Here is a 25,268-nt window from a genome sequence, read left to right as displayed (position 1 = left end):
CTGGGACAAACCGCAGCCAGTCACACCTGAGGGGGCAAAGGGGAGCGGGCAGAGGGGGACCGGGCACTGTTGATCTTGGGAGCCAAACAAAGACAGACAGGGTATTTAACTCCCTGCAGAGCCCTTAAAACCTCTTCTGAGCTCCAAACCCCAACAGCTGAGGAAATAGCAGGGTGTTTTCCTTACCTTTTCTGCAGAGTATCACTTTCAGCTGACTCTGGTAGAGCCGCTATGACTGAAACAACAGTTTATTCCGGGTGAGTAACCAGGGAAGGTTTGAATTTGTTTTAATAAGACAAGAAAAATGTTCTCTGGGTTTTGTTTAAGCCTTATTCATAAAACTGACCCATATTGTTACTTGGTTGCTTTCCCTCTATTAAAGCAGGTGGGAAGGGAAGGCAAACTGGCCTCCTGCTGCCTACAGAATCTGAATTTAATTTGCACTTGTACTGCTAGGCAGTTATTTAGGACAATAGAAATATAAAATCCCGATTTGCTAAGAGCTTAATAAGCTGTCACACACACAATAGCACAGTACATTACCTGCTAGGTATTTCTGGCAGAATTATATGAAAGAAAGCTAAGGTTGCCATTGACAAAATTGATCATAAATACTGAGACACATTTTTGCCAAATACACAGACATAATAAAAGAGATGTTGAAGGGGTTACCAATAGCAGAAAGGCAGCCACCCTTGATGCCATGCAGAGCTGGCTTGTCCCTATCCCATCCCCACCCGAACACCAGCGCCATGCATACTTCTTGAGCGCCCCCAGGCCACCCCATACCCCATCCTGTCCTGTCCCCATTCCTGTGAGCACTGCCCACTGCCCCTGACACTTTGCCCTATCTCCCTGCAGCAGCGGGCTTGTCCATATTAAAAACCCACACTTGGATTCGATGGATGAGGACATTCTGTATCACTTGGACTTGGGAACCAAGACGCACAACCTGCCAGCAATGTTTGGGGACATAAAGGTAAATAGTAGGTGAAAGAGTGAGGTGGCAGCTCCCAGCCCCTCATCTCACACCTCTGCTGTCCCATGCTGGGGCCCTCCCGCCCTGGATGCTTCCAATGGGGACAGAGTTCAGCTGCTCAGCAAAGGGACTCAGTGACTCAGGGCAGCCTAGGCAGGGAGGTCGTCTGCCTTTACTTGTTCCGGGCAGAAATCCCAATGGAAAATTATCCTTTTAGAAACCTGTTCAGTTCCATAGAACTGGTTTTATATTGGCCCCCATATTGGAGGACAGATGGAGGAAGCATTTGTCTAAAGTATCTGTTCATCATCTACTGGAAACAAGAGAAAGAGGATGTTGTATTTTTGGCCAAGACCTGCTGTCAAAACCAGCCTGTCACGACTGCCTCCTCCTCCATTTTAAATTGGAGCATTTCCCCAGCAGCACAGGGGAAGAGCTGTGGTGCCCCAGAGCTTCAGCAGCCCTGCCATGGAGGGGTTCCCACTCCCCTGCACCTCTGGCAGCCAGATCAGCATTGGTGCCCTGGCAGCTGCATGTTGGTCTCCCTCCTGTGTTCAGGGAGCATTTTATCCTTTAATATGTAAAATTTGTCCTTTTTCCTCCCTGACTTTATGGCCTCTCTGTCATCAGCAGTACTCACTAATTGCAGCCCACACTGTTGATGGAATAAATTAAATGACAAGCTACTCTAACATCTGGGTTTGCTTTGCAATCAGTAGGAACACTAACAGCTTAAATTTGCTAAAATATTTTAGATTTTTCCAAGTACTTTAGATATCCAAGTACATGCAGCTGCACAGGTGTCTGGACCTAGCACAGGAGTAATAGCTTGGGTATAGTCTTAACTCTTGGTTTTCTCCTCAGTTGTTCTGATGTCCTCTGGCTGCCTGTGAGGAAGCAGCATCCTACTGTGCTCAATGGGGAGATATGTCTGGCACAGCCTGCCACTGCCAAATTAAGATTGAATCTTGGTACCTGTTTTAGCTAAGAAATACCAACACATTCATGTTTTACGTCCAGTTTGTCTGCGTTGGTGGCAGCCCAAACAGGATGAGGGCATTTGCCCAGTTCATGCACAAGCAGCTGGGACTGGCAGGTGATGGAGAGGACCTGGCAGACATCTGTGCGGGGACGGACCGCTATGCCATGTACCGGGCTGGGCCAGTGCTCTCCATTAGCGTAAGTACCGCACTGTGCTGCACTGCACTGCATGTGCTTTCCATCCCAGGCACTCATGACAACCCCTGCCCTGGGCCTGCTGCTGCTGTCATGGTCCTGCAGCAGGCTGGCATGTGGCTCTCTCTTCCCTGCAGAAGGCAGGGTAGCTAGCATGACCTTTCCCTCTCCATCTCCCACAACTCCTGCCAGCAGATTTTTTGATTCTTTTCAGTTTCAGCCACTATGACCAGTACAACCTTCCAGCCATAGTAAAGCTTTTTCTGTCTGAATGATATTTCTCAGCACCCTACATGTTCAGTTTAAAAAGCATTGTAGTAAAAATGAACATGCAAGTATTTTGTTCAGCTCAGCAGCCTGGCAATTTGACAGGCAAAGACCGCTTCCCACCATGCATGAAGTATGAAATATTGCTGGAAGTATTACACTGACATGAGCTCTAAAGTTAAAGCCTTGCTTTATTATTAATTATTCTTTAAGAGAAGAAACTTTTGCACCAGACAAAATAAAAAGCAAATACAGGCTATGCTGGTGAGTGCTTATGCCCCAGGTATTGTCCTGCCATCATTTCTTCAGCCACAAGATTAGTCTTGAATCTGATTCACAGGAGGCAGCGTCACTCATGTGACAGAGCCCATGTTTGGTCACTCTGATAAAACATAACCAAACCTGATTGACTGAAACGCTTGAGGGAATCAATCTGACAGGATCTCAGGGGAAAAAGAACCCACAAGTTTTGCTATTCCCCTCTCTGGCAGCAGCTGTGACACAGCTAGAGGAAAAGCCTATGCTGAGCTGTTGGCCATGCATCAGTTTTGTGCCCATGCGGAAACCATCCACTGCTGTGAGGGGATGCTGGGCAGAGTACACAGCAAGCCTCCCCCAAAACGCTTCGTGCAGAGCAGCTGCCAACATCACATTTTTGCAAGTTGCTTAGAAACAAATGAACTCAAACATACCAGAGGGAGGAGCACAGTTTCCTGCTTTGAATATTTACAATGAGAACAACTTTTTTAGGTATTGGCAAATAAGTCAGGCCAGTGTTCCAGAATAACAACATGCAAAAAGTTTTCATATTTAAAACATGATACAAGCCTAATAGACCATCAGTCTCACAGCCAAATGAAAAGAGACACAGCAATGTGAAAACCAACTGCATACGTTAACTGTGCTTCTTTACACATGGTTCCTTCAGAGTTTTGAACAGGATAGCAAAACCAAAAAAATGTGAGGCATTTTTCAGGGGAAAAAACAAACCCCACACCACCAAACACCTTTTGTTTCTAAAAGTAAAGCTGAGAAAAGCACGTTGGTTGAGTGACGAAGCAGAAAACTAAGATGATCAAATGCAGGAGTGCTGGGCAGAAAGCAGAGGCAGCCTCGACAGCTCCAGATTTGCAAAACATCTGCCAGCCTGGCAGAGCAGCAGTGGAGATGGGGCAGCAAGGCATGATGAGCTGTGGCAGAGGATGGGGAATGGGCTGGTGTCAGCAGAGGTGAGAGTCTACAGCCAATCAGGCAGGCACAGGGAATGGAGTGTCCCCAAAATGGGTGATGTGAGCCAGGAAGCAGGACAAGGCTCAAGGCTTCATATGGCAGAGGCCTGACCCCGAAACCAGTCCTCAGCAAGAGGCAGAAACTCATCTGCTGTCCTTCATGGTCAGCAACACAGGTAGAGGTGCTCTGGTGTGGGGTGAGGACAGGCTGAGAGGCACACAGAGAAGCAGAGGCTCAAGATGTCTTCACTGAAATTCACCACTCCAAGAGTTCAAGCAGGACATGACAAAGAATGGAAGTCAGCATGTGGCATAAGGATGGACACCTAAAGGAAAGACCTTGGAGCATTCAGACATCGGATGCACTTGTGGAGAGACCTTTCTTGAAGGAGAGACACCATCTGTGTGCCTGGTGTACTGGTTCCCAGGCATGAATACCAGCTCTATTGGTAAGAAGAGCCTTAAAAGCATCAAGGGGAGGAGAAAAAGGTTAGACTTTTGACCAGGACAGGTTACGAAGACCCTGAGATGTCTCAAAAAATTGGCATCATCAGTGGAAAGAGGCCACAGCATAACCCTGAGCTCATTGCAGTCATGTACCTGTCACCTGCCACAGTATCATAGGGAATGACAATTTTCATTTCTCTCTTCCCAACAGCACGGGATGGGCATCCCTTCCATTTCCATTATGCTTCATGAACTAATTAAACTTCTGCACCACGCAAAATGCCGAGATGTTACTATTATACGCATTGGTACTTCTGGAGGTTTAGGTAAGCTACCATGGTCTTCCTTCAGAGCAAAATAAGCTGCTAATAAAAAAAAATCTCAGCAATAGGTCATGCAGTTATGAGCACTTTATCAGGTCCCCAAGTACCAAACATTATATTTTGTTTTGGGTTAAAACCCAGCAAAATTCTAGTGACTGGCTTAGCAGAGTGCATATTTTTATAGTGAAAAAAGGTTTTGCATTCTGAACAATTGGGTTTCACTTTTCAAACTGGAAACACTTGACAGGAAGGTGACCACTAAACCTGTTGTTTGTGAACAGAGAAGGACTTGTGGGTGATGCGGTGGTTGGAGGCCATCTTGGGCACAGCAATTGTGAGTAATAGGTAGTTTTCAGTTCTTGCAGAAGTAAGGAGGGGGTCAGCTGAACTGCTGAGTTGGATTTGTAAAGGACAGACTTTAGCCTGTTTAGCAGACTGGTTGACAGAGTCCCTTTGGTGGAAGTCCTGAAGGGCAAAGGAGTCCAGGAAGGCTGGACATTCCTCAAAAAGGAAATCTTCAAGGTAGAGGGGCAGGCCATCCCCATAAAGATGAGCCAGCAGGAAAGAAGCTCAGCCTGGCTGAAGAGATTAACAGAACAGCTTTGTCTGGAACTCAGGGAAAAAAAAAAAAAGGAGTTTTATGACCTTTGGAAGAAGGGGCACCTGCCCTCAGGAGAACTACAATGATGTCGTGAAGATATGATGTTATCCTGGCTTGTATCAGCAAGCATAGCCAGTAGGACTAGGGAAGCAATCTTCCCCTTGTAATCAGCACTGGTGAGGCTGCACCTCAAATCCTGTGTTTGGTTTTGGGCCCCTCACTCCAAGAAAGACATTGAGGTGCTGGAGCATGTGCGGAGAAGGGCAATGGGGTGTGGGGTCTGGAATACAAGTTCCATGAGGAGCAGCTGACAGAACTGGGGTGGTTTAGCCTAGAGAAGAGAAGGTTCAGGGGGACCTTCTTGCTCTCTACAACTACCTGAAAGGAGGTTGCAGTGAGATGAGAGTCAATCTCTTCTACCAAGTAACAAGTGATAGGATGAGAGGAAATGGCCTCAAATTGTGCCAGGGGAGGTTTGATTGGATATAAGGAAAAATGTCTTCACCACAAGGGTTGTCCAGCAACTTGGAATGGAACAGACTGCCCAGGAAAGTGGTGGAGCCACCATCCCTGGAGGTACTTAAAAGACATGTAGACATGGCACTTAGGGACATGTAGTGAACTTGGCAGTGCTGGGTTAACAATTGAACTTGATGATCTTAAAGGTCTTTTCCAACCTAAATAATTCTGTGTTCAACATCTTTGTTGCTGACATGGACAGTGGGATTGAGTGCACCCTCAGCAAGTTTGCTGATGACACCAGACTGTGTGGTTCAGTTGATACGCTGGAGGGAAGGAATGCCATCCAGAGGGACCTTGACACGCTTGTGAGGTGGGCTGATGCCAACCTTATGAAGTTCAACCATGCCAAGTGCAAGCTCCTGTACCTGGGTTGGAGCAAACCCAGGCACAGCTACAGGTTGGGCAGAGAAGAGATTCAGAGCAGTTCTGCAGAGAAGGACTTGGGGATGTTGGTCAGTGAGAAAATGAACATGATCCTGCTTCAGTGTGCACTCACAGCCCAGAAAGCCAACCATACCCTGGGCTGCATCAGAAGGAGCATGACCAGCAGGTTGAAGGAGGTGATCCTGCCCCTCTACTCTGCTCTTGTGAGACCTCACTTGGAGTATTGTGTGCAGTTCTGGTGTCCTCAACATAAAAAGGACATGGAACTGTTGGAACAAGTCCAGAGGAGGGCCACAAGGATGATCAGGGGACTGAAGCACCTCATGTATGAAGAGAGGCTGAGAAAGTTGGGGCTGTTCAGCCTGGAGAAGAGAAGGCTATGTGGAGACCTCATAGCAGCCTTCCAGTGTCTGAAGGGGGCCTACAGGGATGCTGGTGAGGCACTATTCATTAGGGACTGTAGTGATAGGACAAGGGGTAATGGATTAAAACTTGAACAGGGGGAGTTTAGATCGGATATAAGGAAGAAATTCTTTACTGTAAGGGTGGTGAGGCACTGGAATGGGTTGCCCAGGGAAGTTGTGAATACTTTATCCCTGGTGGTGTTCAGAGCTGGGCTGGACAGAGGCTTGAGTGATATGGTTTAGTGTGAGGTGTCCTTGCCCATGGCAGGGGGGTTGGAACTGGATGATCTTAAGGTCCTTTCCAACCCTAACTATTCTATGATTCTATGATCCTATGACCCACAGCCAGGGTAGTAGTGCTGCTTGTGCCTGCAGAAGCTAGTGGTGGGCCATGATTGCCGCAAGCCAGAAGCAATTAAAACACTGTTGCTCAGCACGTTCCCACAATCGCTCATCTTGTGCTGATTCTGTACATTTTACTTGTACATCTGTGCTACTGCATGAATTTCAATTATTCTCTCACATCTGTTTTACTAAAAAAGAACAACCCCACAGTCACTCATACATCTATAGAGATTTTCCTGTCATGCTGAATTTTCTCAGCAGTCACAAGTGTTCTGAGCTCTGGCTTAGCCTCAGCCTTTGTTTTCATAGGGATCAAGCCCGGGACTGTTGTGATTACAGACACAGCAGTGGACTCCTCGTTCAAGCCACGGTTTGAGCAGGTGGTGCTGGATGATGTGGTGGTGCGGAGCACAGAGCTAGACAAGGACCTTGCAAAGGAGCTACTTGCCTGCAGCAAGGAGATTCCTGACTTCCCTACACTCATTGGCCATACCATGTGCACCTATGACTTCTATGAAGGTAAAACGTTTACCTGTCCTTCCTCCCCACAAACATAATGCCAAGTCTTATGTTCTTCTGTAGGCAAAACTATTCATGATTTCAAAGCCTAAGAAGGGCTGCAGGAGCAGACCCACCTGATAATACATTAGAGGTTGTTCAGTGGTCAGAACAGGGTACACCTTCAGAACATGCAATAGCAGTTTTGGTGCTGTCTGGGCAAACTGGTCTCTTATGCATCTGACAGTTGAATTTTGTAATGTTACCTGCAAGGCCAGTGCTGCTGTAGCTGATGGTGGATCATGAGCTAAGATCCTCTGAGCAGTGGTAGCTCCCTGGGACAATGCAGATGGCCAGGGGACCTATTCTGCCCTGGTCCAGTCATTCACTGGGAGTTATGTGAGGTCACAGACCTGCTGAAAACAGGAGTAGCTGCACCCTGGCAAAGAAAACAGCCCCTCATCCACAGCTGCGTAGTGAGCTCAGCAGATGGGTTAATGCCGAGTGTTTCCTACAACAAAGATTGTAACTTCAGAACTACCAAACACTAAGAAAATGTTAGGAAGCATGTAGCATTTATGTAAACAAACTTTGGTTACTCTGGAACCATTTTGTTTGCAAAATTACATGCTGATTGCAGAGTAGATGAAATGCAATAAATGAAGAATTAATAATCTCAGGACTATTTATAAACCTTTGGATCTGCTTGCAAATGCAACCATCTGTGTATTGCTCAAGGCCATGTTTTATTTAAACAAAAATCTATTTGAGAGGATTAATAGTAGGAACAGCAATAAAATGAAGCATGCTACCCAGGTTAGCACAGCTGCAGGTATACATTTGGCTTGCATGACGGACTTTACATGTTGTGTGAGAGGAGTAGCTGCACTGGACATAAGTGCAACTGCTTAAGTAACTAGTCAAAGGAAAACTTAGGCAGCTTCAGACAAACACAGGTACTGCTGCACTTCCCATTTGAAACTATACCCTATTAACTTCAACTGTAAAGCTAGGCAGGGCCAGCAGTGACACTTCTCTGCTTCCTTTCAAGGTCAGGGGAGATTGGATGGAGCACTGTGCTCTTTTTCCAGTGAAAAAAAGTTAGAGTACTTAAAAAGAGCTTATGAGGCTGGTGTGAGGAACATTGAAATGGAGTCCACAGCATTCGCTGCCCTATGTGGGTTGTGTGGCCTGAAAGGTGAGTGCTTCTGCATCTTTCCCTGCATTCCACAGCTTAACCCAACCTGAGGGTTTGGTGCAAGATTCAGACAACCCAAGGGCCAAAACCACATTCCTAACTATTTTAACTTGAAACATACACTAGAACAAATTTTGTGAGTCAATAAAAACCAAGTTTGTTTCAGAAGACCTGAGTGCACATTGGACAAAACAAAATTTAATCCTCCCTCCTCCCTTTCCTAGCCTTAAAACAAGTCCTGGCTACGCAGGCCTAGCTGCCTTCCCTTGTTTTGCTGGAAAAGAAAGAGGGTGAGTGGGAAGCACCCAGGGAATGGTGCTGCAGTCAGCAGCTACCCAGAGACCCTGCTGCTTCAGCCCTTCCAGTGTGGCAGGGCGCATCCCACAGTGAGCTCTGGGGAGGGCAGCAGGAGCAGGGCATCTGCAACCCATGGGGCAGTGTTCTAAGGCAAAGGGCACTCATAATCAGGCATGAGGTAACGCAATGCTTCCGGCATCCTGCAGCTGCTGTCGTTTGTGTGACACTCCTGGATCGCCTGGAGGGGGACCAGATCCGGGCACCCCATGACGTGTTGTGGGAGTACCAGCAGCGGCCCCAGCGCTTGATTGCAGCCTTCATCCTAAAGCACCTGGGGCTGTGCCCTCCAGCAGGAAACAAGCTTTTCTCCACAAACTGATGCGTGATGCAGCAGAAGCAGTGCAGGCTTGCTCTCCCATGCCAGGCACACCACAGCCCCTTTTTCTGCGAAATGGAAAAGACTGACTTGTTCACGATTCACTCCCATGGGCAAGTGCCCTCCATGGCTGAGTGGGGCAGCTGGATCCAGTGAACATCACCATGCAGGAGCTGAAGACCTCCAATGTGGCTTGAATTACACCAACAACCTGCTCACCCAAGGAGAGCTCCAGACAAAATTTGTACAGAAATTAAGACTGTTTTACCAAACTGCATGTTCCTCAGTCCATCTTCAGTGGTCATAAAGGACTGTCCTGTTAGGGTCAATGCTGTCCACAGCAATCCTCAGGGAAGGAGTTCCCTCTGCATTTGGCATAAAGCCAAAAACTATGTAAATGACACACAAAATTAATCCGCATTTGTGACTATTATTATTATTAAGGATCTGTCAAAAACTGACATGTACAAGGGCATTTGAAGATAAGAAAGAGTGTGTGGGAAGCTCACTTTGCACAGACTGTCCACAAGCAAAAGCAGACTGTCCCCAAGACTGCATAGTTGAGAGCTTTGGGTGTGGGGCTCACAGAGACCCTTGAGATGGAAAGGGATAGGAAGCACAGCTTACTGATATATCCTTCCCCAGATTTCACCTGAGTGCCAGAGACTGCATCTTTCACGTTCATCTGCTAATCAACACACACCAACAGTCCAGAAACTCATCTGTAAGTGTCCCCACGAGCTGTGCCTGGGTTGCACAGAGGGTTATTTTCAGAGCCCACCTACAGCCTGAAGAATTTCCCATCAAAATCACTTCTAGTTCTTAAGTTTCACTAGCAAGCTTGCTTCCAGTTCTGCTAAGTCCAAAGTCTGCTTAAGAAACTTCTATACTAATAGCAATGTACCTTAAGTCTGTTGTGAAAATAATTTAAAACCACTCCAGGAAAAGAAATATGATACTTCAACATTTTGCCTAATTTGATAAGTGATGTTTGTTCTGCCCTAGCTCACGGAAACACAGATCCAGTCATTAATTTTGCAGGAGGTGAAGAACTCTCTATTTTCTAGAACAATGTGCAGTAAAAGAGACTCTCGTTTTACTTACTTTGCTCTTAGCTTAATGATTATACTGTGAAATGTTTTTTCTGCTGCACATTCTAAGTTTGACACTGTTTAGGGCTTTCAGATGAGTCAGTAGTTTACACAGCTCAGAATGCGTGTCCTTGGTGAGCTCCTTTAAAAATACTGACCATTATTGCAGGGCCCTCTCTATTCTCAGAGGGTCAGAACTGGCATCTCAATCAGTTATGTTCTTCTTTTTCTACAGATATATATATATGTGCATATAAGCTTACGTGCACATAAGCTGGCACAAGCTTGAAGTGTTTTGTAATGGCCAGATACCACACCAATAGATCTTGCACCAGCTGAGTGCTCAACTTTCAGGCACTATTTAACATTTCAGCCAATTTTCTGCCTAGCAGAATTCACAAATAAGTAGTATGCTTTGAAACTGAGCCACCTCATTTTCACAAAGAAGTTTTTCTCAGGCTTTAAAAACTCAGACTGTTAGTCAAACTGCATACACTTTATCCATTGGCATAAAGGATAGCTGAATTCTGAACTGTTACCCTCAGCGAGTCAAAACCAACAAATTAGGGCTGCAAAAAATGCTGATTGAGAAGTCTATTTCCCATTAACATTTTTCAAATCACTATTTTTATGTGCAAGTAATTTCACACATGTTTGTACAAAAATAACTTGCAATTTTTTATTTTTTTTATAGCATTTATCATGAAAACAAACATCCTTATAAACATCTCCATTTCCTGAAGGGCTTTCATCATCTTTTGTGAACAGTGCTAAGGCGAGGACAACAAAGTAAGGCAAAACACCCACTTCCTTCCACAGGAGCACAGGAGAGAGGCACTTGGCCAGGTTAGGGAGAGTGGCTGAGGCAGTCTGCAGGAAAAGCCTCTAGGTGTGCTGAGCAAAATACTTGAAGCCAGTTTCACTGACCTGCTTGTTTTCCACGCACCACTGTTACATGAAAATCCCTCTAAAAATATTCATTTCGGCCTCATCGTATCAATAACAAGCCCCAGCTCCTGATTCCAGTGAGCTGGCACAGATTCATAGATGTAAGTGGGCTTCTACTCAGTCTATTCCCTGAGAAATAACAGACAATCACAAGACAGTGCCTAAAAATCAGTGCCCTTTATTTAAAAATATGCCTGCTTCATTTAAACTTTCCTTTTTCATAAATGTCTTGGTATTTATAAAAAATGACAACTATGATCTGAAAAGATTTTGCACCACTGAAATGATCTTGCAGATCTGTTTTTAAAGGCAAGTTAAAAAAAAAATCAGTTGCCTTAAGTTTGGAATCTTCGGTTCTGAGAAAGCAGTCTAGCAGCCAATCTGGCCTCTAAATAGAAGAAAAGCCAGGCTGGTCTCCCTGCAGGAACATCCAACAAGTTGTGAAGTTGGCCAAGTATGTTTTAAGATTGAGCTCCCCAAATGAGATACCAAAATAAAATGCACAAATACGCACAAAATAGTAATTCTAGTACAAACATGGAAAATTACATTCAGAAGACACACAGCTCCCATGGCTTTTGGGCAGTCTCTGTAGCACTTTCTCCACCCATTAAAATAACATAGCTTCAATACTCAGATTACGTTGCTCCTGTTCTTAAATTTGCTTGCACTCAGGAGTCTGTCTCATGAGCTCTTCCCCTGCCTTTCTGGCACCCTTCTTACAGCCTCCGTCTGCTCTGACTTTGCACCCTTGCACACTCGTGCTGAAGCAAACCTCCCTCCTCCAGGTGCTGAGACACCTGCTGAGATCAGGCTCACGCTGCAAGGTTTTGCCAATGTTACTAACAGTTTGAGTGTGAAAACTCAACATTGCTTGTCTCTGATTACAAAACATTTGGTGTAGAGTCACCAAATATGTCAAGAGAAGAGGGACTGTTGTCTGTGCCAGGGAAGGAGGTGCTATACAGTGGCTAGCAGCAAAACCACTCTCTCTTGGTGTTTGCACCGTGGACTCCACTGGGAGAGCACAGACTGGGTTCTCAGCTGCCCTGATCCTCAGTATCTCACTGTGACAGTTACTGTCTGTTTCACAAGGTGTTGGAGGCATGTGATTCATTAATGCCTATAAGGCATTACAATATTACATTAATGAAGTACCTGTAATTATCCAGATACACAATGTTCAAATCTCTCTGAAATGTTTGGTTAAACTGCTAATTATAACTCGTTTATATACATTTTACACTTATGTAAGACTGGAAAACACAGCTACAAAATGGAATTACATTAATTTCCCTTTCATTTAAATAAAACCTTAATCAGTAGTTTTTGCTCAAAAATAAAGATCCTTGATCTGAAATGTTATTTCTAATTTATAATTTATACTGAAAGACTAATCTGCAACATAAAATTGCATGACCGGCTTGCAGTAAATATGATGCAGCAAATTTGTTTCTAAATATAGACAAAGGTTATGTTTCTTTTTATAATAATCAAAGAGTAATAAAAACATTCATTAAGATAATCACATTCTTGAGAATCCTGCAATGAAAGTTGTGGGGTGTATTCATGTGTCACGATTTAAAGTGGCTGTTCTGCAAATCTATTTTGGATTTATGCTGCCAATTAAAAAACAGAGTTCCTATTCAAGATGCTATACATCAGACTGTCCTGTAATGTCTGTAGGAGACGGTCATGTAGGAGATAGTGTAGGTGTCCTATCTCCCAGTAGAAAGGGACATGAGAAATTACACCACAAGAGCCTAGGCCCACCAAAACTCTGTTCAGCCTTTACCAAGACAGGGGTAAAATGGGGTAGCCCCCCATGAGAAAGGCATATTGGTTTTTAGAATGATTGCACACACTGAGAACTATGTAGTTCCATGGCACAGACTAAGGGAAATTTATTTAAAGTTTTCACATTATAGGCCAGACAATACCCCCAAAGCTTCTCTACTTTTGACACAAGAGTTGCTCACATTTTAAAAGCTGTAGATTCCATGTCTCTTCTTGGCAGCTTCAGTGGAGGAATTTTTGGTAAAATCTCTTTTGCATAAAGTGTTTTATGAAGACCAGCTTCTCGAAGAGCTAGCTCAACACGAAGTCTAGGGTCAGAAATTATCTGTTAATATAAAACACACAATGATAAATCGAAACAAACCAATACTTTCCTCAGAAACAGTGTCTCTCACAGGTTATCTGTAAATGTATATATTTTAGAAGTTTTTAAAGACAGAAAATTACTGTCATAAAATAAAGCCTTCAAAAGCTGAGAAACTCTACAGTAAACAAGTCTTATCTCACTGCACATATCTTGATATTATCCTTTTCAATATTAGTGATCACAAACTATTTTAACAGCCCTGGTTGTCATTTCTCAGCAAAACTGAAAGGGTAGCTGAGAAACCAAGTGATGTTTAGTTCAGCCTGCTCAGTGAAGAGTTGCTGACTCCTCTAATGCTCCCCACTAATACAGCCCTCCTTTCAGCACAACACTTCTAATCCCTTCCTGTTTGTTTCTACAGCATCCAAGTGCTTCAAATATGTTTCTCATTTTTCTCACAGCATCATCTGTGACTACATAGCAGTACCACTTTCATTTTACATCAAACAACAATTAATGCCTAAGGAAATTACTTATAAAATTTGTTGACAGGTTATTTGGCAAAATTTGTAAGCCTCTCTCAAATCCTTCTTCCGTGGGCTATAGTGGGAGAGCACTGAAAGTACAAGAGAAAATGTGACATTGCCTTCAGCTCTAGCATCTACTGCCACAAAGCCCAGAGCTGCTGAGAAGCCCAGAACTGGGAAACACTATTCACAACTACTGCAGGTCTGGGATGGAGCACACCAGTGTGATTGGCAGGAGACACATACTGCAGTCCAAGCAGTACCAAATCCCATTTTGAGTGGAAACAGGAAGAATATTCTGAGAATTCAGATATCAAGCCCAAATACACATGTTTAGAACATTTTTAGGCTAAGGTTTTTCAGAACCTCATACATAGGTCAGATTTGGATAAATTTTACTAGCCAAAAAAACCTTGTATCTCTTGTGCCACATCTCTCTTATCAAACTGAGAAGATTTAAAATACCTTAAAAGAGGAAATGCTGGACAAGCTTAGTTATAGACATCATAAATTTCAGCTTATTCAATGCTAAAAGAAAGCTTTTATGCCACAGAATTATGTCATAGCACTTCTGTTTCTGTAAATATAATTTTCAAATTCCAGAGTAGGAATTATGCCGAATGTATAGACTGAGCAAATGGGGAACAGTGAAGGAACAAAAAAATCCTCCCCTATGTTTCTAATTCCACTTGAAATTATGCTACCACTGTCCTCAGCAGTACAAGTGACCTGAAATGGGAATACAGTTACTCCAGTTTCCTGCTTCTTTTCCACCTCACCAGTTTCTTCTCCTTAGCCCTTGCATATCACATGCCAACTAATCCTCGGTCTAGCAACACTGTAAGATAGTCAAGATACTAATTTTCACCTTAGGAAAAGACTTGTCCTGTGCATAATCTTCCAAGAAAAAAGAATGTCCCATAATTAAGTTACCTGTAACACAGCTGTTTTGCATGCATTAAGGAAAACTTCTATGCTGAGTCAATTCACTTCAAATACTTTGTACAACACTAACTGGAGCAGGGGAAAAGGAGGCATTCTTTAAATAAATGCATAAAAATGTAAAAGGGGTAAGTTTTGAAATGAAAAAATAGCAAACAGCTCAGTCAAAATGCCCAGCAAACACAGCAACTGCACAGTGGTCCACTGAGCCCAGCATCCTTTGTCTAGCGGTGGCAGTGGGGGATGCTGTTCAGGGAGTGCCCATGACTCCTCTGATGGACCTGAACACACCTTTATGGTCATTCTCATTGTGTCCCCCCAGCACCTACATCAGGGCAGAGAGATTACCTCACCTATTTGTCCTAATGTTTTTAACACAAATTATATTCTATATTCTACTGTTAATATTGCTATTCAGGAGATAAATTACTAATGTTAGTATCACATACCACTATTAAGATATGTGTGCATACAATAAACTATATAGTGTGATTAGAGACAATTACCTGCTGTTCATTGTATGTATGCAACTGAAACAGTGGCTTCTGAATATCAAATTCTTCTTTGGTTCCAATGCCCATCCGAGCTTTAGATGCCACTGTATCAGCCACTACTCTAGCTGGATCTGATTTTGCAACAACAGCAACCTAAAACATATTACATGAAAACAACAATTACTCTATCTTGTGTAGACCTGAGGTGACAAAAGGCTATTATCAATAACACATCCTTTCAGAACATGATCATTTACCTGGTTGAAAAATTTCAAAAGTTGTCTTAAACCACTTTGTATCCTTATATAAAAGTTGTAAAGCTTAAAACTAGAATCCAGAGTAAAACCACATTGATAGAGTATAATAATCAGGGAGATTTTTTTTCCTGTTTCCCAATGGAGACAATTTAATTGTCTGGACTTAATATGGCACTGTGCATGCCCAGAACTGCTGTGAAGTGGAGAACCGCCCGCTGTGTGGACAGGCTTAACACTGAATAACCTGAATATTGTGAATGCCAATTGTCAGTCCTTGGAAGCATAAACTTGAAAGCTGGATTGCATTTCCACAAAGAGATAGTTTACACTGCTACCTTGTCATACCCCAGGTAGGAAATAAGCTTATGCTAAGCTTTAGGCTACCAGAAAACAGCGCTTCCCAGATACATGCACTACTGACACCGTAACAGTGGCATGCTGTCCTGGCTGTGGGGTAGGCCTCTGCTCAGCAAGAATGCAGGCAGAGAAGCACTAGCATCCTCAGCTTTCTAGCAGAACTTGACACGAGCTCTGACTTTCAAAACCAATAACCAAAAGGAACCATCAGACTCAGAATTTAGCAATACCCACAATTCCTGTAAGTCTGAATTTTCTTCTTTTTCTTCGGCTGGAAACAAAGGTGTTCAGATCGAGTAGTTCACAGTTTTTACTGAGTCATGGGCAACAACATGGAGTGATATGCCACAAATAACATGATTCTTTGGATTTTTTCTTAAGTGCTGTGTTTGTTTAATTTCCTGTGGCTAGATCAGTATAAAAGATTCTCTCTGACATTACACTGTGCAAGAGAGAATCTTTTTTTCATTTATTATTTTCCTTTTTCTTTGGGTTAAAATATTCAGATATAGTCTAATACTACTTGGAAGATACAGAAAGATGCATAAGCAAAATAACTGAAGTCAGGACACCATCTGAACGGCTAAAACAAGAAACAAATATTTAAAATTATGTATGGTAATTTTTTGCCCTCTCTTTAAGAAAATGTCACCTTTGTGTTCACAGGCTGTCAAAATATACAGATGGGATGACTTTAGTAAATATCTTGGTTTTCTCCACATACAGCTAAGGGGCATATTTTATGAAGCAGTATTCCACTAGTGTGAAACAGAGAATAAATACTGGTTAGGAAAATGTAATGAAGTGGGAACTCTACCATGCTGGTCAAAAGCCTCCTATAAGTATTTTCTACTTTGGCAAGAGAACTGGGTCAGTCAGAAGGGAACAACAGATCATGACTCTCAACCAGCTTTTTGTCATGTCTGATGCAAAAGACAATGCAATTCAACCAGTGACTTACAAAAGATGTAATAGAGTTATTAAAAATGCATTGCCAACCTAAAATAATGTTGGAAATACAGCAAAATATTTAACTGAATCAGATCATTAAAAATAAAGTATTATTGACTGGAGATGAGCCTGAGTTCATTAGGTTTATTTATTCCTGTTACACTCAGTTATTCCACAGAAGATGGCTTGCAGTATTTGACCTCTGCTATATTTTTCTTTCCTCTGGACCTTGTACACCCAAATGCTGAAAAGAAAGCACTTAAAAGCCATAGCCACAATGAAGAATTCCACTGACATGCATACTGTACTGGGCTGGTTAATCCTGAAGCCAAAGGATATGCCGAAGGTGAGGTCAAGGCTGCATCAAATACTGTATTTTTAACCATGGGTAGTCATAGAATCATAGAATCATAGAATAGTTAGCGTTGGAAAGGACCTTAAGATCATCTAGTTCCAACCCTCCTGCCATGGGCAGGGACACCTCACACTAAACCATGTCACCTAAGGCTCTGTCCAACCTGGCCTTGAACGCTGCCAGGGATGGAGCATTCACAACTTCCCTAAGCAACCCATTCCAGTGCCTCACCACCCTTATAGTAAAGAACTTCTTCCTTATATCCGATCTAAACTCCCCCTGTTCAAGTTTTAATCCATTACCCCTTGTCCTATCACTACAGTTCTTAATGAAGAGTCCCTCCCCAGCATCCTTATAGGCCCCCTTCAGATACTGGAAGGCTGCTATGAGGTCTCCATGCAGCCTTCTCTTCTCCAGCCTGAACAGTCCCAACTTTCTCAGCCTCTCTTCATACATGAGGTGCTCCAGTCCCCTGATCATCCTTGTGGCCCTCCTCTGGACTTGTTCCAACAGTTCCATGTCCTTTTTATGTTGAGAACACCAGAACTGAACACAATACTCCAAGTGAGGTCTCACAAGAGCAGAGTAGAGGGGCAGGATCACCTCCTTCGACCTGCTGGTCACGCTCCTTTTGATGCAGTCTTGGGGAGAAAGCTGCTGCATTAGTGCTGTTTAAATTATCCGAATCAAAAGGGTTTTCAGAGCATCTTTTCTCCCTCCCTTATTTTCCTTTGGGTGCACATTTGGGCTGCAGTTCCCAGAGTGTAAAGAATGTGAAATCCTGATTTTTCCTTTTAAACTTTTAAACAAGTAGAATAGACATGGAAATATAAATGAAGGTAAAATTACTACTTAAAAAGTCAGCAGTAAAAAAACTCAGAACACTACATTTACTGTGACAAACATTATCAAGCATTTTCTGAGATGCCAAAGTTTCACAGAGAGTTAAATTTCTCTCTGAAGAAAAGTCATTCAAGGTCTGTAAGTTTTCAGAATTTAAAAAGAATGTAAATTACTCAGAAATCTTGCCGAACACTCAAGGAAGACTTAAGATTATTTTAAAAAACCCCAACAAACCAACAACAAACAAGTAACAGCAACAACAAAAAAGTAATCATATCCAACCCAGAAAAAAACAGTATCTATCTATTTGCAGATATTAACAGCCTCTACAGTGCAATTTAACATCATAATGTTCCTGTTGTCACAGTTACAAAGCACACGGGGTTTATAACATGACAGAATTACTGTTTAAGTCAGACCATTTTAACTTCTTCATTTATTTGCTTTTGATAGATTGTTCCTTTTATCTTTCACATAATATGACGGTATGTGCTTGTATTATCACTGTATATGAAAATACTATATCAAGGAAATAAAAGCACCTGTTGTCGTAGCAGTGCAAGGCATTTCTTTTTTTCCTCTTCTTCATGTGCTGCTTGAAGGGATAGTTCCTTTTTCTCTAGCAACCGTTTTTCTAGTAATGCTCGTCTAAACTTTACCCTGGAAAACAGCATACACACAAATGGAAAAAGCATTGGTCAAGGTTAATTTTAAATTTCTGTTATGCTATTTCAGTTTGAAAACTAGTCTGATGTTTTCTCTATCCATACAACAACACCACTGTGGTTCATCAAAACACCTGAAAAATGCAAAAAATGCTTTTTCATTTGAATGTGGGTTTTTTTGTTTGTTCAGACCTTTTGGGGAAAGGGAGTTAAGGGGGATGTGGGTTTTTTTAAAGGTTTTTTTTTTGTTGTTGGTTTTTTTTTCCCAGACAACTTGGCTAACCTTTCAGATTTCATTTCCAGAACACAGATTTTCTCTAGCATGCTTTATATAGCCCTGTCACTTTCCCCCCCCAGATTTTCTTTGCAAAGAAGAAATGTTCTCTGACATCTGTGTATAGCAGAACTCTTTCCTATAACCCTTTCCACTAAAAGAAACACATCTTGTTACTGGAAGAAGCATGAAAACTTGAGAATTACATCCTTCTTCAAAAGGAAAAAAATGGAAGTTAGCACAAATACCCTGAAACTTTATTTACAGCATATGACAATATGACAACATGACACAACTGTATTTCCTAAATAACCCTCAGTTTGCTGCCAAACTCTGTTTCTCAATGAAACTGCAAGGTATCCTTTGGTATGTCACTTTTAGTCCTTACATAGGAATTGCCACTACCATGCTTTGCAGTCAGAGAATTATCCTTCTTTTACCCTTGAAATTTTAAGTTGCCTTTAGAGAAATTGAGAAGAAAGAGTTGCTTCAACAACAATAAAATGTATTTTTATTTTCTTACTCGAAATTTAAGTAAGCTCAAAGGAGTATATAAATTGTGCTATAAACTGCAAAAATCAGAACTAAATGTACAGTTATGTTGGTAGCTAGAAAAAAACGCTGCATCAATAATCCAATAACAATTACCAGGACAAACAAGTTTGTCATAAGAGAGTGGTACAAAGCTGCCTGAGGATGCCCCAGAGTCTTTCAGTTTCTTACTGTGACCACTGCAGTTCACACAGATGCATGCTTACAGTAGTAATCTTCAGAAGTCATTTTGTTCCAGGGAGAAAGCCTAATCTTTTTCTGCACAGAAAATTTAATAAAAAGCAGATATTCATATTTTACTGAAAAATGACAAAAATTTTATTATATTGAAAACCTTTCAGTCTGCTTGAGCCAATTACTATGATACATGTTCTAAAATACTCCAGTGTGATCAGACAGGAAATTCAGTACCCTGGAAATTTCTGTATATTACCAAGAAGGAACACTGAGGGGCACTCATCCAGGTCTAATGGCATATACTTTGTCTCCCCTGCAAAAGTCTTCTCGTACATAGGAATGTAAAGCATTGCTAAAGGGGAACATTTTGGATCTTCCATACCCTATTTGCATAGATGTAAGTGATTGCAATTGATTGTCAAAGTCACTGACAGGAGACCAGAGCAGAGCAAGGACACAGCATCTTGATGCAGCAGTTGTTGCTCCTAAGAAGGTGCTTCATGTTTTCATTACTATTTTATCCTAAGGAGATCATCATCTTGCTCATGCTGGGGAGACCAACGCCAGTATTAACAAAGATTAAATTTCATGCCAGAGGGCAATGGCAGGGCTATGAAATCTGCACTTAGGGAAGGCAGAGAAACTTGTAAACACATATCAAGCCATACATCATGTTCCTAATTTGGAACATCCTTCCAATACTTTTTATACTTACCTTTAAATATTTACTTGAGATTTGATTTCACAGTGTCCACATCCAAATAAAGGTGTTAATTCTCTTTCACTCTATTAAACTTCGTAATATTTTAGCTACTATTTCTTCAAAGTAAACTTAACTTTATAGAAAAGGTTAAAATGTCTTAATACTAAATTTTTACTTTAAGCACCACAGTAAATAACAATTTTAATAAATTACCAGCTGAAAAATTAGCTTAGCTGAATAGTTTCAGCAAAGATACCTTTTTTAAGTATTGTGGGTACACACTTATGTAATTTTTGATAAGCATAATTTCATTAGAACCCTGCTTTCAGACATGGTCTCATAAATATTCAATAGGAAATAATAAACTGCTATGTTTATCATGAAATTTTATAAAACTTTCAAAAATGGGTTATAACATAGATAGGTTTTTCTGTATATCACAACTTATTTTTTTAACCTTTGTCAGTTGAATAAATCCCATGTAAACAGTAGAAAGCATCCTAGTGGCTAAGATCTGCTGGTGTTTCCACCTGTGATTAAATCAATGTACAAAGTTGCCAAGGCAAGGGACAGCCAGCACAGAAAGCTTCCACACACTGCAGTAGCAGCCACTGGCTCTCATGACAAAAATGATGGGCCAGATCACTTGCTAGTTTACACTTGCAGGTGAAGTGTGGTGTCTATATCAGGGTGCACAGCCTAACTCATAACAGTATGAGCTTGAGACATTGGCTCCACCACCAACCCCCTCATATTCCCAGCTTTACGAATAGCTTTAACACCCAATTATTTGTACACAGTTTTCCTGGATTCTTTCTGTTCTGTGATCCTTCAATGTGGTGCACTGACTGGAAAGGAGGGTTTCGGGGGAGTTGGTGACAGCTCTTCTTCAGGAATGGGAAAGTCTTTACGTAGGGCAAGCAGGGAAAGAGGAAAGGTCACCTGCATAGAATTGCTTCCAAGAGCACAAGGGAAGGAGAGATGCAGTACATAAGTGTCTTCACCCCTGGCATGTGGTAAACATAGCTGCATGGAAAACAGCTGCCATTGCTCTGTTTCTAACAGTTAATAAGAAAGAATTCTTGTGAAGGGTAATTATTTCCTTCCAACTCGCCCACCCCTGCCCTTTGAATTCAGGGCCAGAACTGGCAGCAGTTCAGGTGATGCATTAAAATGTTTGCAAATGTTTCCCACTTAATTTCTCAATGGAGAACAGGACTGTGCCACTCTGTTTCCCATACGTAGTGAGTGAAAATATTTGCACAATTTCATGCCAATTAAATTCTTGACCTGCAACAGTAATGCAAAATCTGTTGCTGGGGGTCTGTGCGATGTTTTGTTAGAAAATTTTATGTATATGCAAACCATTCCATACCTAAGGGACCCGATAAAGGACCTAACTGAAATTCACTGCATAGATGAAAAAACGGAGAAGTGGACTTGTATCATCTGCCTTTCTAGATGCTAATTCTTGAAGCACAGTAAGACTTAATGTAGTATCAAGAACTACAAACTGTGTTTAAAAGAGAGCTTATAATTTGTGTCCTTAAAGACATAAGCATGTAGACCACCTAATTTATGACATTTAGAATAGCTGAACACGTGATCCTGTGGACATAGGACAGACCGACTGCCATAGATGTACATCCATGCTTACACCTCTGTTTTCAATGGACCACATGCAAGTATTTCTTGCCCACACCTATTTCTTATCCTTGAAGTAGCCCCACCAGCTACCCCAGTTTAATGGGGTTAAGTCCTGCTGAATACCAGGGAGAACACACAACATTTATCTCGTACCTGCTGTATTTCTGGTGCATTTCTCATTCTGCAGCTGTCAACTACCAAACCTTTAATTTTTGTTTTAAAAAGTGTCAGAATTCTCTATTTTCCTTTGCAAATGTGGCCAGCCTGGACATTTTATGATACACACCAGTAATAAGAGCTCTTGTCCAGACAGTTTTAGTCTCAGATTCTTAGCCTGAAGGAGTTCAAATTGTCATTTTCTGCATTATCAGCAAGCAGCACAACCAGTGACAACATAGAATCATATACAGTAGTCCAGGTAAGGGCACCTCCACCCCTGTGTTAATAGCTGAACCACTATGAGCAAACAATACAGAATGAATGGGGGTAGAAGAAAGCACAAAAGGAGCATGATTTTTGCCTGCTCGGTGGGGCATTTGACAGGATCTGGGCAGATCCAGGTTCTTACTCCAGCCCTCCTGGTTTTTTTTTAAACACGTTCACAGATTTTGTATGACTTAACTGTTGGACAAAGAAATAATACAGAAGATGTGCTTGGAGCAGAAATCACAGAACAATCCTTTTCCCCTCTCCCATGTTGCTGAATGCAAATAGCATTGCTTATTAGGATTTTGTGTTCAGCTTGCCACTTTCACCACCTTTTACTTGATCAACATCTGTGGGAACTTACATAAACTCACACCCTCTGGGGTGTAGCCAAGTACTGGGTAGCCAGGTGCTCTGAAAACAACAGTTTTAAGACACACACAACATAAAACTGCAGCTACCTAGGAACTTTCACACCAGAAAATTAAATGTCTAATCAGTTAAATGTCTCCACTGTCAGACAATCACTGAGCAGAGGACTTGGAGAAAGCAAATTTGGACTTGGTCACTTGAAATTCTACATCCACTTTCAAGTGCCTTTAATCCTTTTTTAATCTGTTGATAGCTCTGGCTATTCACCATCTTGCAATTACAAAGCAAGACCTGAATAAATAGAGCACCACAGTGACTCTGTGATAATTTTCCTTTTTATAAAACTGATTACTTAATTTAAAATTAATTTTAAAAACAATTCAGGATAACAGCAACCCATTTCCTAATACCTTATTATATCTATTCTAAACGCTATGCACTATCCAGGCCATATCTTGTATTTGGAATCGCCAATCTGCTCACAATCCAAAAATCTTTTCTTTTTCGTGTCAGATCAGAACTGTGGTGTCGGCTCGTGCCATTTTTCATGATCAGTTCTGCAAAGACTCAAAACCAATTTATCTGCTGCTGTAGGTGAAACATGTAAGAATACTATTAATTACTAGAGGACTGCAGTTCTGCACTGTAAAATCGTGATGCCAGTATGTCTACCTTAGTTCAGTACAATATATATTTTAAAATGCCTTATACTGTATTTGTAGCATTACAGCCCCTAATAACAGTGATATCTCTGCCCTTTGATTTATATTTCTGAAGGCTTTGAAGATGAAAAGCATTAAGTAATTTCAAAGAATTATTAATCTTCACAAACAGCAAGCAGTTTTTTAAAACCTGTTTTATTTTGTACAGTATGCCAGTTCTGGAAAACATAATACTAAGCATTTACTGACTCTTGACTTGTAATAGCCTAAAGGTGTGATTATTTCCTTCCTGCATTCCTCAATGAGCTGTGCCATTTCCTTGTATTTTATTCTGCAAGGTTTATTAGCATAAGAAAAGAACATTCCCCAATTGTATGGCATAGTGCAGTACACAGGTTTAAAGAAGTCATTTTTTTCCCTGATCAATTCTGCTGAAAACTCAGTAATTCAAGTACATATGTTTCTTTTGCTATGAGCTAAAATCATTGGAGGTATGATTAAGGAAAGGTATAGGTATATTTGTAGCATGAGGATAGACATTTAAATTCAGCTGTCAGCAAGGTATCATAACAAAATAAGATCAAAGTAGTGTTTCCCACAGAATGCTTAAGAACAAGTTTAATATTCTAGTGCCAATGGTACTTTATTTAATTACATTTCTGGTCCATGCAATTTGGTGGCTCCCTCTATAAAAAAAAACAACAAACCTACAACTGGAGAGCAATTATAGCCAGACTACAGACAGGAGGTTTTATGCTCCTCTGTGACAGAGGAATTCATCTGCAAAATCAAGTATTTCTTCAGAAGGTCATTAAAGGTCATATTCAATGATGAAGACTTTACAAGGATTCAAATTTTTAAAGGCTGAAGTCCTAAATTACGTCAAACAAGTGAAGAGCATCTACAACTACATATGCAGTTTAAGACCCTCTAAAAGAATAAGTAACTTTGAGGCTGTTAAGTGCTTAATATTCTCCTCTTGCTTGCCTTTAAAACAAAACAAGCCTAATTATAAATAAGTCTGTGAAGTGGGAATGTAGGTCATATTACCCAGCTACAACTAAAAAAATCACAGAGAGCTGATTGTAATGTTGTGTACCCTATCATGATTACACTAGTTTAGTACTTACAGAGGTCTAAAACTTTGAATACGAATTAATTCAAACTAACAATTTAATTGCATCCAAGATACAATGATGCACACTTGGTGTATAGACCAGAGTAACTGCCAAACAGGAAGGAAAAAAATTACCTCAATTTATTCTAATTTAGGAAGTTGGGAGATCAAAGCAAATTAGACTATAAGAAGTTCCTATTGATACTATAGGTGTTCACATTTAGTTTCTTTTACCTTTCTCTGTCTTTAACTGCTTGTTCAGACATTAATTTTCTTAATTCCTCTAGATGCTGTAGAGTTTTCTCTTCCTGTTTTTGCCACTTGAGCTGCTTCTCAGCCCAGTACTTTTTCACCTAGAGTTTCAACAAATGCAGTAAACAAAATAACATTAATTCACAAGCCAAGGAAGTGAGAGCAAATAAAGAAAAACATTAAGTTAAAGAAAATCCAAGTTTGCTCTTTTTAGAATAAAATTTTTATTTTAGAACAGTACGAGCTAAGAAAAGATTTACTAGGAGAACACAGAGTGTGGAGCCCACACACAGAAACAGTAAAATCAGACTCTGGATACTAATTTGAGTATAATTTTCAACTGCAAACTCAAGGCTACCACTTTCATTTGCTTCTTACTTTCCTACTCTGCCATCAAAACCTTCAGCTGTGCTGCTCAAGTGAGTGAATGTTCCTTCAGTTAAAGTGCCCCAGAGTAGCTCAAAGGGCTGGATTCACACCAGCCCAGCTTGCTTTGGTTGATGTGG

General features: G+C 41.4%; 2 protein-coding genes across 7 annotated transcripts in view; one reads left to right on the top strand and one right to left on the bottom strand.

Annotated features, from left to right (window-relative positions):
* Window positions 1–231: 231 nt before the first annotated feature.
* UPP2 (uridine phosphorylase 2) lies at window positions 232–9,049 on the top strand. Its single transcript, XM_005154026.1, has 7 exons — window positions 232–257; window positions 862–979; window positions 2,000–2,158; window positions 4,310–4,424; window positions 6,987–7,196; window positions 8,227–8,373; window positions 8,877–9,049. Exons 1-7 carry the CDS (start codon window positions 232–234, stop codon window positions 9,047–9,049), a joined length of 948 nt encoding a protein of 315 aa, XP_005154083.1.
* A 3,915-nt stretch (window positions 9,050–12,964) lies between these two features.
* The window catches only part of CCDC148 (coiled-coil domain containing 148), a 74,438-nt gene continuing 62,134 nt past the window's right edge, over window positions 12,965–25,268 (bottom strand). For all 6 annotated transcript variants that reach the window (XM_034061858.1, XM_013130282.3, XM_031053252.2 and 3 more), the window contains 4 exons: window positions 24,745–24,863; window positions 18,458–18,575; window positions 15,165–15,305; window positions 12,965–13,207 (listed from right to left, as the gene is read on the bottom strand). In XM_034061858.1, the coding sequence (XP_033917749.1) occupies window positions 13,061–13,207; window positions 15,165–15,305; window positions 18,458–18,575; window positions 24,745–24,863 (525 nt within the window). In that variant the 3' untranslated portion in view covers window positions 12,965–13,060. The remainder of the gene's footprint in view (window positions 13,208–15,164; window positions 15,306–18,457; window positions 18,576–24,744; window positions 24,864–25,268) is intronic.

Source organism: Melopsittacus undulatus, chromosome 4 (genome assembly GCF_012275295.1).
Source record: "Melopsittacus undulatus isolate bMelUnd1 chromosome 4, bMelUnd1.mat.Z, whole genome shotgun sequence".
Lineage (NCBI taxonomy): Eukaryota > Metazoa > Chordata > Aves > Psittaciformes > Psittaculidae > Melopsittacus > Melopsittacus undulatus.
The sequence above is the reverse complement of the archived record's forward strand: the minus strand, read 5'-3'. Positions and strand labels throughout refer to the sequence as shown.

Bases quoted from the DNA above. Each gene is read 5' to 3' on its own strand.
- UPP2 (XM_005154026.1), top strand. From the start codon at position 232: ATGACTGAAACAACAGTTTATTCCGG. The intron at 4,425-6,986 runs GTAAGCTACCAT...TTGTTTTCATAG, and splicing joins TGGTACTTCTGGAGGTTTAG to GGATCAAGCCCGGGACTGTT. The intron at 8,374-8,876 runs GTGAGTGCTTCT...GGCATCCTGCAG, and splicing joins TGGGTTGTGTGGCCTGAAAG to CTGCTGTCGTTTGTGTGACA.